The sequence below is a fragment of the Limulus polyphemus genome, unplaced genomic scaffold (genome assembly GCF_000517525.1).
Source record: "Limulus polyphemus unplaced genomic scaffold, Limulus_polyphemus-2.1.2 Scaffold1517, whole genome shotgun sequence".
In the NCBI taxonomy this organism is placed as follows: Eukaryota; Metazoa; Arthropoda; class Merostomata; order Xiphosura; family Limulidae; genus Limulus; species Limulus polyphemus.
In genome coordinates, this window is record NW_013667127.1 from 5,457 (window position 1) to 18,620 (window position 13,164).

The window sequence follows — 13,164 nt, forward strand, 5'->3', positions numbered from 1 at the left end:
TAAAGGCATTTTATTAGTATTAAGAAATATTATATCTTGATTGGATTTTCTTGCCTACAGTTTTGTGTTGAATAGAAAAGATTTGTTGATAGTATTCAACATGAACGTTAATCGATTTCTTTTCTGTGAGACAGTCGTAAATTCTAGATTGCGCATTATTGTATTAAAAGTAAGAAGCTCATAAGAACGTTAGCAATCACTTAGTTTATTTAATAAGTAGAAACTGTTTTTTTTTATCAAGAATGCTATAAATGTGTCCTATTTCCAATCGTGTTTGTTTGGTGTTTCTCTCTATATATATATAGATAGATACGCGTAATATTTTGCCGTTATTGAAGTTATTATGTCTTAAGGTGTAGTGGAGAATTAAAATCCAAAAAATAATTTCCATTGATCACATATGTTTATATCGTTTATTCTATTTAAAGATTTGACAGATTGTTCGCGCAGTACCTCTAGGTTTTCGCTTAGGGTTAGAAGCTGATTCTCGAGAGAAAGAACAGCTTTTGGTTAAGTTCTTGTTGTTTTGTTAAGACGGTTGTGCTCTAGTAAACGAAAAAGAAAAAAATCATCCGATCTTCGTTTATTCACTTCCAGCTTAGTAACGAATTATTGACGTTTAAATATCTCCTGGCACCGCCTACGGAACTCATACCACAGAACGACAAGGTACAGTTTAAGAAATACCATTGTAGGCTTAATCACCCCACTGTTCCTATATTTATTTAGCATTTGAAGAATACGTAACATTTGAACTAATAATTTGTTCTTACCGATTATTCACCTTTTTAAGATAGTAAAAATAAATATGAAGCCCAATCTATCCTTCCATTCAGCACTTGTCACTGAGTTATACCGATTCCACCCCTGATCAGTAGTATTGATTGTACTTATTTATTTTTAGTACCATTTGTTGTTGTTGTTAAGCACAATGGGCTATTTGTGATGTATCGAAATCCGATTTCTAGAGTCATATGTCCAGGGACTTACAGCTGAGTCACTGGGGAGGGGAGCTTCTAGTACCATAATGCGGCTTTTTTTATATCAGAAGTTGTTAAAGCTTATTTCTGGTATGCTAGTTTTTAGAATTAACCACTATTCTACGATAATTGTACATTTGAATTAATTATTGAGAAAAGGTAAATTATTTGGTCCATTGGCATTAGGCGGGAATGGCTCTTCGTCGGTGGTAAGGGATCTTATAACTGTGACAGGCAAAAATTGTTATCTGGTAATAAAAATACACTAGTTCCCCTCCTTCTGCTCTATGCCTACACCTAATTTAGTCCTTTCATCGCATAAGGTATTGTTCAAACTGAAAATACTATTAACACTAAAGTTAATGATAATCCATTGAAGTTTCCAAAATGTCCTGTTATATTCCAGTAAAACAACCGTGTTAGATAAGGGTGGGCACAAAACAATGACTCCAGTTTTTGAGGAGTGGGAGAAGAGCGGAGGAGTCTATTTTACCACGTGTGTACCGATGGTTGATAGTAAGTATTGTGATAAACTCCAAGAATTGGTTCCAGCAGTTATTTGAACCACTTGAGTATGTTAGTTACTACAACTTTAAACCTTTTAGTTGCTAATATATCTATACTTATAAAAGTAGAAATATTTGTCTGTTGGTTGGTCTGTCCGCGAAGTACTCTGTGGTCTTTGGACCAATTTCAACCAAAATTGGTAGGATGATACATAGGATCAAGGGGCATGTCATAGGGTGGTTATTACCCGGCTCCACCTACCTGGACCTCGTCCACAGTAAATAATATGCTTGTTTAGCTAATGACTCCACAGTCTTGGTCTAAAACTTTTTATTTTGTGTTTTTTCTTGAAGGTCTTTTTTTTGTTATTTTTAGAACATTGTGAGTTCATTCGCTAAAAATATCAAACATTCACATTTTTGACAGGTAAAATGGCAACCAAAGCACAAAGTCAGTGACAAGGCTACATCTGAAAACCCGTTGCTTTTGACAGTCAGTTCTATGTTGAGTGTTCAAGAGTAGAATCACCAAGAAATCTATTTATTTTGGCCCAGGAATGAGGAAGTTTGTTTGTTTGTAGTTAAGCACAAAGCTACATAAAGGGAATGAGGAAGAACTTATAAAGTGGTCCATCAAAAACCACTCAGAGTATCAACAAACACTGAGGCTGTAGAGAGTGATTAGTAAAAGTAATATATTAAAGTAATTTTAACATCATTTCTGTAATGTGGAATAGAATAAGCAGGTGTGACTAAAGTAGATGTAAAATAAAATAGTTATAAAGTAAATTGTGTGTGAAATCAATTATGCATGTAAATACAAATTATTGATTTAATTTATTAGTCCAAACCCTACATTCAACCCTTATGTTCCGGACGTATGACGGGTGCCTCAGCTTGTGTTTCTATGTGTACTATTAGAGCTGAGAAAAGCATTCTAAAAAAAGGTTTCTTAAAGAGGAAACAACTGAATATGTGTATATTTTTCAATAGATTTACACATTATAATTATTATTTTTATGTACTTTTTACGTTGCTGCAATGTTTCTTGTATTGAAGAAATCTAGCGAGTTGGATTTTTATTAGTTCCATCACGTTCGTCAATTGTAATTGTTTGTCATATATCGCAATTGATTTAAGTATGTACATGATTGAGTTTTTCTCGCAGTTGATTGAAGCGTGTACATAATCGGGTGTTTTTCTCGCAGTTGATTGAAGCGTGTGCGAGATTGTTGATTGGGTATTTTTATTCACCTTTGGTCAAAATCAAATGCCTTTTTTAATCGTTAATGTGATATGATTTTCGGAAGCTATTATTGTCAAAAAAAGAATTAAGAACCCAATCTCTAGAATGTTCGATTATTTGATTCACAAGAAATTACCAAAAGGCGATATACCTGAACTAGTAATAGCAAGCCCCCTAGTCGCTTAGCGGAAAGTCTCTGAGTTTATAACACTGAAATTCGTGTGTCGCCTTCCGCACAGTACAAATAGCCCATTTGTAGCTTTATGCTTAAAAACATAGTAATCGCAATTTCCCCCATATTCAAGGTTCTGTAACTATTGTACTTTATTTTATAATGTATTTATTTCTATCAGAAGAAATACTTATGTTAATATGTGCACCACAGAATGTTTAAAGAACGTATTTGTGATTTTTTTAATACTGTGATTTTGTACTAATGCACTCCATGAACTAATAATTAGATACACTCCATAATACGAAGATCAGCGTTCATATGCACTATCTTACGTAACTGGGTTTCACTTTACTAAAAGACGTAATCTGTGTCGAGACTAGAATAACATTGTTATCGATTTTTTTTTTTCATTTACCCTTCTATTAGCACAATCCTAACAAAACTGACTGTTTGTCCTTTTTTAACTCGTGTAAGACGAAATCCTGTTTTACGAAGACTTGATTTTAATATTTTTAGAAAAATGTAGGTTCAAGAAAAGAAAAGTGTTGATGAGTTTTTATTCGGAATTAGGTACAGATAGCCTTGGTGCTTTACGTCATGAAACACCAAAAACCAATTATTCGGAATTAAAGATGAACGGGTTCATTCTCTCATGTACCAAAAACTGGAAAAACAAATCAGTACCTTGTAGTTTCCTGTAGGCGAGTGTAAGGTTTCTGATAGACGTAGAAGGTTATTTGTTAACATCTTGTTTCACAGTCCGACACTAGTTGTCTGTCAATACATCATATACAAAGATAAATCCTCACAATTGCATGAGGTTGTTTATGAAGACTTTCATCGCATCGCTCCAAAGAATTTACTATATATCTTGCAGCAGTATATGTTGGAAACAGATAAGACGTAGTTTAGCCACCTCAAGTGTAACGTGCAGTCGAGCGTGATACCAGTGCACTGGTCTAGACTAGAGCTAACGAAAATTGAAAACTCGCTGCGTCATTTGCCGAGTTGGGTGATTTGATACCGAAGCGGCTGAACTCTAACATCATACATGTTATTTTCTACAGTTCGGTAAATACAGGAATGTGTTACACATTCTGTGTTGATTCATGTGTTGTGGATTCATTTAAAAACATTACATATTATCAGTTTTCCGTTGCCTGTATTTAAATCTTCACTCTTATTTTAATTAATCGTCATATGTTACTTCTCTGGATTACCTGATTTCCAGAGTGCAAACATGGAACTTTTTTTTACATATGGAGTGACACTGTAACAGCTTTGAAACAGTTTAAATTACAATAACACACTTTTTACCATTTGCTAAATAATCTGATGTGTATTGCATCGCGTTTTAGAATCACAAACTATTTTTAAAGTTATTTAATTACAAATAATAAATAAATAAAGTTTCTTAGTTGTCTTGAACCTACTAAAAAAGTTGATTCTTCGTGTGTTTTTTAACGGCTGGGCAATTCTTTGAATCTCAATTCCTGCAGCTACCCACTAACAGGTTAAGTTCAGAAAATTTAGTAGAGAGAGAGAGATGGAACACTGTACCGTGTGATCTGTCTTTTTCAGATAACTTTCCAAGTAAAATTAAAAGAGCCGTGTATCACGAAAAACTATACATTTTAAACTTACACTGAGGTACAGAGAAACTGGCACAATTTAATATTTTTACTGTTTCTGATCAGGACAAAAAATAAGGCTAAAAACTGGGACGATCCTAGTTTTACTGGGACGTCTCGTAACCCTAGTCATGGTAGTTATCACGGAATTTGACTTTTATCAAGTATGTGTTTGATGTGGTCAACCATCGCAAGCTTTCACCTTAACTTTTAATGGTGCATTTCACTATACAATGTGCGGGGACGCACTAGCTAGGAGAGGGGACATTTGTTTCCCCCTATCGTTCATCAAAGGGTCTCCAAACTACAGTCATTATCATAAAAAAGTACAAAGCTAACGAATGTTAATCAGTGGAAAGAGCAGACGTGTGTACATGCATATGTCTGATGAATTATTTTACTAAATGACAAGTGACATGCGATACAGGTGCCCCAGAATTTCAACTTGTCTTCCCAACATTGAAACCCTTGAATAGTCTCTAACAATGTGTCATGTGCCAAAGTCTCTTCGTCAACTACTTTATTGTTTATTTCAACCGTGTAAATATTTGTGTTTTACCAACAATGAAACCCTAGAATAGTTTCTAACAATGTCGTTATAATATGACGGTCAAATCCCACTATTCGTTGGTAAAAGAGTAGCCCAAGAGTTGGTAGTGTTGACTACTTGTCTTCACTGTTAAATTAGGGACGGCTAGCGCAGATAGCTCTCGTCTAGCTTGCACAAAATTCAAAACAAACCAAACCAGTGGAGTATAAGGCAAAAAAGAGTATAGAGGAATATATTCACACCGATCATCATCAAGCTTTTATTTTTTATACTATTTATGTATACGTATGCAGTACGTAGCAAGTGATAGGTATTGTTTGGTCATATATAAAACCCCGGTAAGCCCCAGGGCTTATAACGTTAAAAATAATCTGCTGTGTAGCACTGTGCTTAACAACAAAACAATCATATTCAAAATCATTTGATTGGTGATTTCTATAATGCTGAGTTATCGTTATGCTCTTGGAGTAGCTATTGTGATTATTCTACAAGATGAACATGTGAAGTCATTTATATGGATTATTTGTTTGTTTGTAGTTAAGCACAAAGCTACACAATGGGCTATCTGTGCTCTGCCCACCACGGGTATCGAATCCCGGTTTCTAGCTTTGTAAGTCCGCAGACACACCGCTGTGTCACTGGGAGGGATTTACAAGAATCACGTGTTCCCACGTTTGATTACATGGATTACAGTAACTGTTGGTGATATTGATGTGTAGTTTATAGTAACTGTTGGTGCTATTGATGTGTAGTTTACAGTAACTGTTGGTGATATTGATTTGTAGTTTACAGTAACTGTTGGTGATATTGATGTGTAGTTGTTATGTTTTTCACCTAATTTAGGTCAAATAAGTCTCTTTTGCACAAATTGTTATTTAAATTGCTAAATAATCTTTTTATGAACATGAAAATTAATACTTCAGTTTTGTAATACGATTATTCTGAAAAGTTTTATTTTAATAAATATAACTGTATTAAACAAATATGAAATATCTGTAGAAATGTGTCTATTTCGACAACGTCTTAAACAGACCGACATTGATAATGTTAAATTAGTACAATCATACATATTGCACATTTGTTTTTACATTTTTAAGTGCTTTAACACCTTCAAGCTACAGGACATTATGAGATGTATCCTCATGTTTAGTGGTATCTGTTGAAATCGGACCCACAGTGTTATAGAGATAAGTCGTACATCATATTTTACCTCTACTCGCCAAACCTCACAAACTCTATAAGAAATCAATTCAAAATAAAGTAATACAAAAAGCAGATAAGGATTTCCGATTCCACAATGGCTCCTTTGGTATTCTTACTTTACAAGTAAGAATAGAACCACAATGACAAGAGAACCGACAGAAAATGTTATGTAGAGTTAAATTTGAATTTCCGACTTTGATTACGTTCACGAAAACCACTGATCAAGTTGTAAAAATATAGTAAAACGTAATTTTTATTTGCGATAAAAACATGAACCAACTGGGGAGTATGCATGATTATACTCTGACTGTTAATATCTCTCTAAGTCAGATGAGGACCTGCCAATTCTATAAGAAATCTGGAAAAAATCATTATGAGACTGGGAGAGTTGATAATTACGTAGAGAAAAAGAACAGAGCCATCTTTCTGAGAAAGCATTCACTACCCACGCCACTTGCTAGCTTGGTTCATTAAAAAGATGCGCACGCATGTGGATAAGATAAGTAATACCCAGGTGCACACTCTCAGGGTTCACTTAGTATGGGTGCAAAATTTCAGGTTTCTAGGTTCTTTCCTCTTGGAGCTATGGCGGTCACATACACATACACACAAACCCACAGACACGCCCTTTTATTATTATGGATTAAAAACGTGATTTATATAGAAGTCTCAAAATATCTAAATGCAGAATATTAATATAAATGTCATAAACAAGAGCTTCTTAAATCAGTTGAAAAACTTTAAATTATAATATTATTTCATTTAATTATGATACTGGCTACTTAGATAGTTTTTAGAAAATACTTTTTTTCATTTTTAATAAAATTAGATATAAACTTTATTACATTAATTTATCAGAGTGTAAGATTAATCATTCATTTATCCGTTTAATATAAAAAACAAGTATAGCAAATCATAGTTATAATAGCACTTACTCGTAAAACAAATTATTGTTGATAAAATTAAGTCCACCAATACTTTTCTATTAATTAATAGAAATAAAAAAATAGTATTATTCAAGTAAGTTCTAAGTAAATTTGATTCCTGAATGAAATTCTAATCTTGAGTTACTTTTATATGTATATTATACCCAAATTACATAAACACTCTATAAAATGTAGATTTATTAGTAGTTTCTTGAAAACTGTGATGAAATAACTTGCAATTCTGATAAATAAACTATATAATCTGTTGGTTGGTAAAATCAAAGAAAGAAAAGGTATTAATAGTAATAAGTTTTAGTTTTTAGGTAATAATAATAATTATAACTCTGGAGTCTTAAATCTTGCTGATATAGTTAAGACTGCTCAGCTATGATTTGACTACTTTATATACAAAAACTCCTTTGAATGATCTTGTTTGTGTATTAACTCTATTTGTAGGTCACTTTACTGGATCATCTATTAAATTATTTAATAATAATATTTAATCCTGTAAATATTAAACATTTAGTTAGTCTACGTATTCCCAACAATTTCATTATTTCTAAGCATAAGGTTTATAAACAAGTTGTTTGAGTCTCCATGGGAACAAATTATTCTACATGTGTTTAATTTGTGACTTTATTTAGATTAAATTAAGATTGTTGAAAGTACCTGAAATACTGGTATTTTCAGTTCGAGTTAACTTGTGAGTATAATAATGATATGACTAGCGTAAATAGTCCTGAAATGGGTAATCATGCTTACAGCATTAAAATGTGTAATATATAATAAAACACTAATTTCGAGTTTTAAGGTTCATTAATTATATCAAGATACTAAAATTTCAAATGGTTCTATTTATATTAAATGTTTTGATAAAGTAAATAATTTTATTTCATATTTATGGTCATCCTACTCTTTATAGGAATATTCCTTCAACTAGAAACGTTGTTATATCATCTGTATTTAAGTACAGTTTATAATAGGTTAATTTTACTAATGCTAGTATAGTGGTTTAAGGACGAAATTTTGTAGCATTTGATTAATAAATAAATAAAAGTTTTAGATTATAATACCACAAAAATATAGACATGTTTTGTGTAACTTTAAAAAATTCAATTTAAACGATAATATTACCTATTTTTTCTGATAAAACTTACTTAACTCTTATTTTCTGTTGAGTGACTATCGCGAGCTGAAGAGTTGAAAACATAATTATTACTTATTTTCTCAACAGCAGATCGAGGCCGACCGAAGTTACCTTTCAGCTTGGAAACCATTCCTAAAGTGGACCATTTCTCTTGCCAACGGCACCGCTGGAATACTAACGAGGTACAGCAACAGCCAACGTGATTGAAACTATGCGTTTTTAGTGTTTCTTTATGGAAAGTGTTCTCATGCCACGACTAGAGATATAAATCTAGAGGGAGAGGCACTTTGAGAGAGATACGTTTTTTGTTTGTTTTAGGGCAAGTTTGCGTTCCATCTACCGTAGGGGGCCCGACATGGCCTGTTGGTTTGGGCGCTCGACTCGCAATCTGCGGGTCGCGGGGTCGAGTACCCGTCCCACCAAACATGCTCGCCCTTTCAGCTGTGGGGGAGTTATAATGTTACGGCCAATCCCATTATTCGTTTGTAAAAGGGTAGCCCAAGGGTTGACGGTGGGTGGTAATGACTAGCTGTCTTCCCTCTAGTCTTCCACTGCTAAATTAGGGATGGTTAGCGCAGATAGCCTTTATGTAGTTTTGCAGGAAATTCAAAACAAACCAAATCAATCTACCACAGGGAATCGAACCCCAGATTCTAACGTTGTGAATTTAGATATAAATTTCTAATTTCGTGAACCGGGAGACAGAATGATATGAATAAGCCTGTATCTTTGACATTTTTCCAAATAAAACAGATATGGACAACCCTGTATCTAGGAAAATTTGACAAAATCAAATTAAACTGTTATTTATTTGTGTGCAATGCTGTGAACTTATATTTCTATAGACTGTGAGGTTAGTGATTTTCTGCTCTGTTTATTTACATGATATAAAAATTTATTTATCAAACATTCAACGGGCACGTTAATCACGTGTAACCATGTTCGGCACTGATAATGTATTGTAAATAATACTGTGTTTGCGTTTTAGCATTAGACTAAATTTTGATGAAATTATTAAGAATACAATAAATATTTTAATTTTTTTTTTCGGAGCTGAGTTAAATTATTTCAAGTTTTTTGAGATTTTTATCTACTTGAAACAATCAAATCCCGATATTCGGTCTAACAAGAGTAGCCTAAGAGTTGGCGGTGGGTATTGTTGGCTAGTTGCCTACACTTTAACACCTCAAAATTAAGGACGGCTAGCACAGATAGTCCTCGTGTAAATTTACGTGCTACTCAAGAAACATTGATTCATTGAGTGGTCTCTGATTTCTGACTTTCAACACAAAAATTTGTCAGTTTACATTGGACGTTGGGCGGTAAGTAGATATTTCCTTGATTTTACATTTCGTTAAATAATAAACGTTACATGCACACACATACACCCACCCACACACGTATATATAGACACACACACACAAACATATATACATACATCATGGACCATAATATCCCGCAAAAATAATGTCTCATCTATGTAAAAGGTTACAAACATGGTCACTTCTACGAAATCATCCAACGTAGCCGACCTTCTACTGGTGATACCACCACTTATGTTGTGTTGGAAGATGTGTTCAGTGACTGCTAAAGTCGTCTGCATTTCTATTTCGACCCTGTTGAATGATATTAGAAAATTAATTGACTCCGAGGAGCGTATTTTTTCATGATAAACAAATTTGTGTCATTGGCTATTCTATGTAAAGCAATAATCTGTCACAGGTTTTTAATAGGTAGCTATGTAAAGTTATTTTTTCTTTTAAAAAAAGTATGGAATAGCTGGTGAATGTTCATTTAATGCTGTTTTTAAGTCAAAGTGATCTTAATTGGCCTCTACATAATGTGGATATTCATTTGATGTTGTTTTAAAGCCAAAATAATCTTAATTCATCTCTATACATTGTGGATGTATATTTGATGCTGTTTTAAAGCCAGAGTAATCTTATATGATCCCTATATAATGAGGATATTCATTTAATGTTGTTTTAAAGCCAAATTGATCTTAATTCATCTCTATACATTGTGGATGTATATTTGATGCTGTTTTAAAGCCAGAGTAATCTTATATGATCCCTATATAATGAAGATATTCATTTGATGTTGTTTGAAAGCCAAATTGATCTTAATTCATCTCTATACATTGTGGATGTATATTTGATGCTGTTTTACAGCCATATTGATGTTAATCGGTCTCTATATATTGCTTCGAAGAGGAGCTCAAACGATTTTAATAATTGACACTAAGTCTAATATTTTGTTTGCTAAAGGTTATATTTTTACTTTTTTGCTAAATGTAAGCTGTCTTTACTTTCAATGTTTTACGTCTTAATTTTTGTTTTATCAGAAGTTTGTACTTTCGTCGCCATCATTAATATCTTGATACTGATCATATCTTCTAATAAGAAATGACTTATGACTTAATTATCATAATAACTGTCGTCAGTGTCATTGCAACTATGTCCAACTATGGAAAATTAAAATAACACGAAGTTATTAACATTTTTTCTAGACTTACAGAAATGGAAATCATTATGGAAACACACAAACAACGAGTATTGGTCACTATAGTACAAAACATTATTACATGAAATATAAAAGAAATGCATATACGTTGCACAATACACTAGTATTATGCGAACCCTAAATTTCACAGTGAGCATTAACCCTTGTTTCACACAGTTGATCAATGTACGATTGTGGAATGTTGTTTCAAATGTCCTGTACTATTCCCATACAATTCAGCCAAGTTATTCAGTCGCCTTTTAACCTTCTTAGTTTTACATAAGCCAATACAGTTTCAAGAATATTCATACAGGTAGTTTGTGTAAACCAAATCATGGTTGTGAGGGTTCCAACGGCCCCTTTACCTTAAGATATCGTTTCACCACATTTGTTATATGCTTGAGATGACTGTCTTACTGAAAGATGAGTCGTGTTCCTGAAGGAATGGCATGGTTCATCAAAATAAGCCTGTATTTGTCACCAATCAGGGTGTCATCAGCTAAGATGAAGCCCTAACTTTGTACGAATCCCCCACCACTCTTCATTGTAGACGTTATTCCTCCTTCGAACAATTCGAATTTGAATTCATCTATATAGAGCGCACGTCCTCATCTTTGCGTATTCCAGGGTTTGTAATCTGATGCCCATTTCAACCTTTTTGGTTTTGTTACTTCTTCTCAGGAGAGGTTTTCGTGTTAATATTTATATTACTGCTCTCGGGGAAGCATTCACAGATATATTTACAGCAAAGTCGTTCGCATGGTACACATAATCACTTGCTTTATACCTTCTAAAGGTAACCTGAGATAACTGGAGGGTTTACAGTTTCTACCTCAACTGCTTCTATGATTAGTATTGCTAGTTTTATGCACCCCCTGGTTTTTCTATTATAACTCCTACTGAAACATAGAGTTTTGCTGTAATTTTTCGCATGGAATTTCCGTGACCATCCGTAATTTTTATTTCTACACTCTTCAGGCCTGTACGCTGAATGTTTGAAAAGGGGGGTTCTAATTTGCGAGATCAAAAGCCAACACATATTATGCGAAGCACAATCAGCATACAAAGCATACTAATGCTACATGAATCTGGGGTCATGACCCCCAGAAAATTTGTGAAAAAATAAGTACTATGAGATTAAATATGGAAGCAATTTTGTATGAAATATAACTTAAACAATTGTTTGACTGTTCATAGAAAATCCATAAACATCCAATGAAAAGTCAACAAATCATCATTCTGTTATAGCACTGCATGGGGAACTAGACTTAAATTAGCATAAATATGTGTGTTTTATTATAATAAAGTACTGTACTATCTATATACAGAGTAGTTATTAATTGTTAAATTGTATTACTAATTTAAACAACCCAGTACAACAATAGTATATTAGCTATGTCAGTCATTGGCTATCATATACGTACATGTGTGCACTACTAAAATAACATGTTAACGTGCTTTATTCTTCAGGGGTGCTTTTTCATAGATAACTTATATTAGTTTCAATGTTAATAGCAGTGTCATAAAGATTGTGTTAAAGCTAGAGCATCCACTCTTTCTTCAGTTTGCGGAGAGCAGATGCCGAACGTTCACATGAACATGAACTTAGTGTAAGTATTTTTTTACATCACAAAAATAGGGAGTTCGAACACCCCCTGCGTACGTGCATGCTCTTGTCATGTGGTTGATATTTCAATCCTGGGAGTTGTGACTACATTACACCACTCCTACTAATGGGCTTGGTATGACTGCTTGAAGTTTCCATATGTTTTATAAAAATATGACACTTTCTGATTGCTTGAATGACAACTAATCACGGTGTAAGGAATCAGCACGTGACTATACTCTGGTGCAATTGTGATTCTACACACAAAACTAGATTTTTAAAACCGGATGATAATAATAATCATACTTGCCGCGATCCGCCAAACATTTGTAGTAGTTTTCATGCCTTTCGCTTTAATTTTCCTTATCTTATCATTTTCACGCACGGCATTTAAGCTGCACTTTCATGCAGGAATTATGTGTTAGATAGATAGGTTCTGGTCTATTTAAAAACATTTTACGTGGTCAGACAAACAAACCCACGTAGACGTAACTTTATTTCAACCACAATAAAGTATAGTAATGGGACTTATAACAGTGTACAGAGTATGAAACAGTTATAAATGTCCACTGTATGACACGGTTTTACGAGTTGAAACAATGATCCTCACAAAAACGAAGAATAAAACCAGTACTAAACAAAGTAGTGAAAAGGTGTTTATAGCAGTCTATGAAACGAACCGAAGCTAAATT

The 13,164-nt window shown here is 33.5% G+C and overlaps 1 protein-coding gene across 1 annotated transcript in view; it reads left to right on the forward strand.

Annotated features, from left to right (window-relative positions):
• The first annotated feature begins 1,423 nt into the window (after nucleotides 1-1,423).
• LOC106463921 (calmodulin-binding transcription activator 2-like) overlaps nucleotides 1,424-13,164 on the forward strand; it is a 101,672-nt gene continuing 89,931 nt past the window's right edge. Inside the window, 2 exon segments of the mRNA XM_022391560.1 lie at nucleotides 1,424-1,496; nucleotides 8,452-8,546. Coding sequence (XP_022247268.1) covers nucleotides 1,424-1,496; nucleotides 8,452-8,546 — 168 coding nt within the window.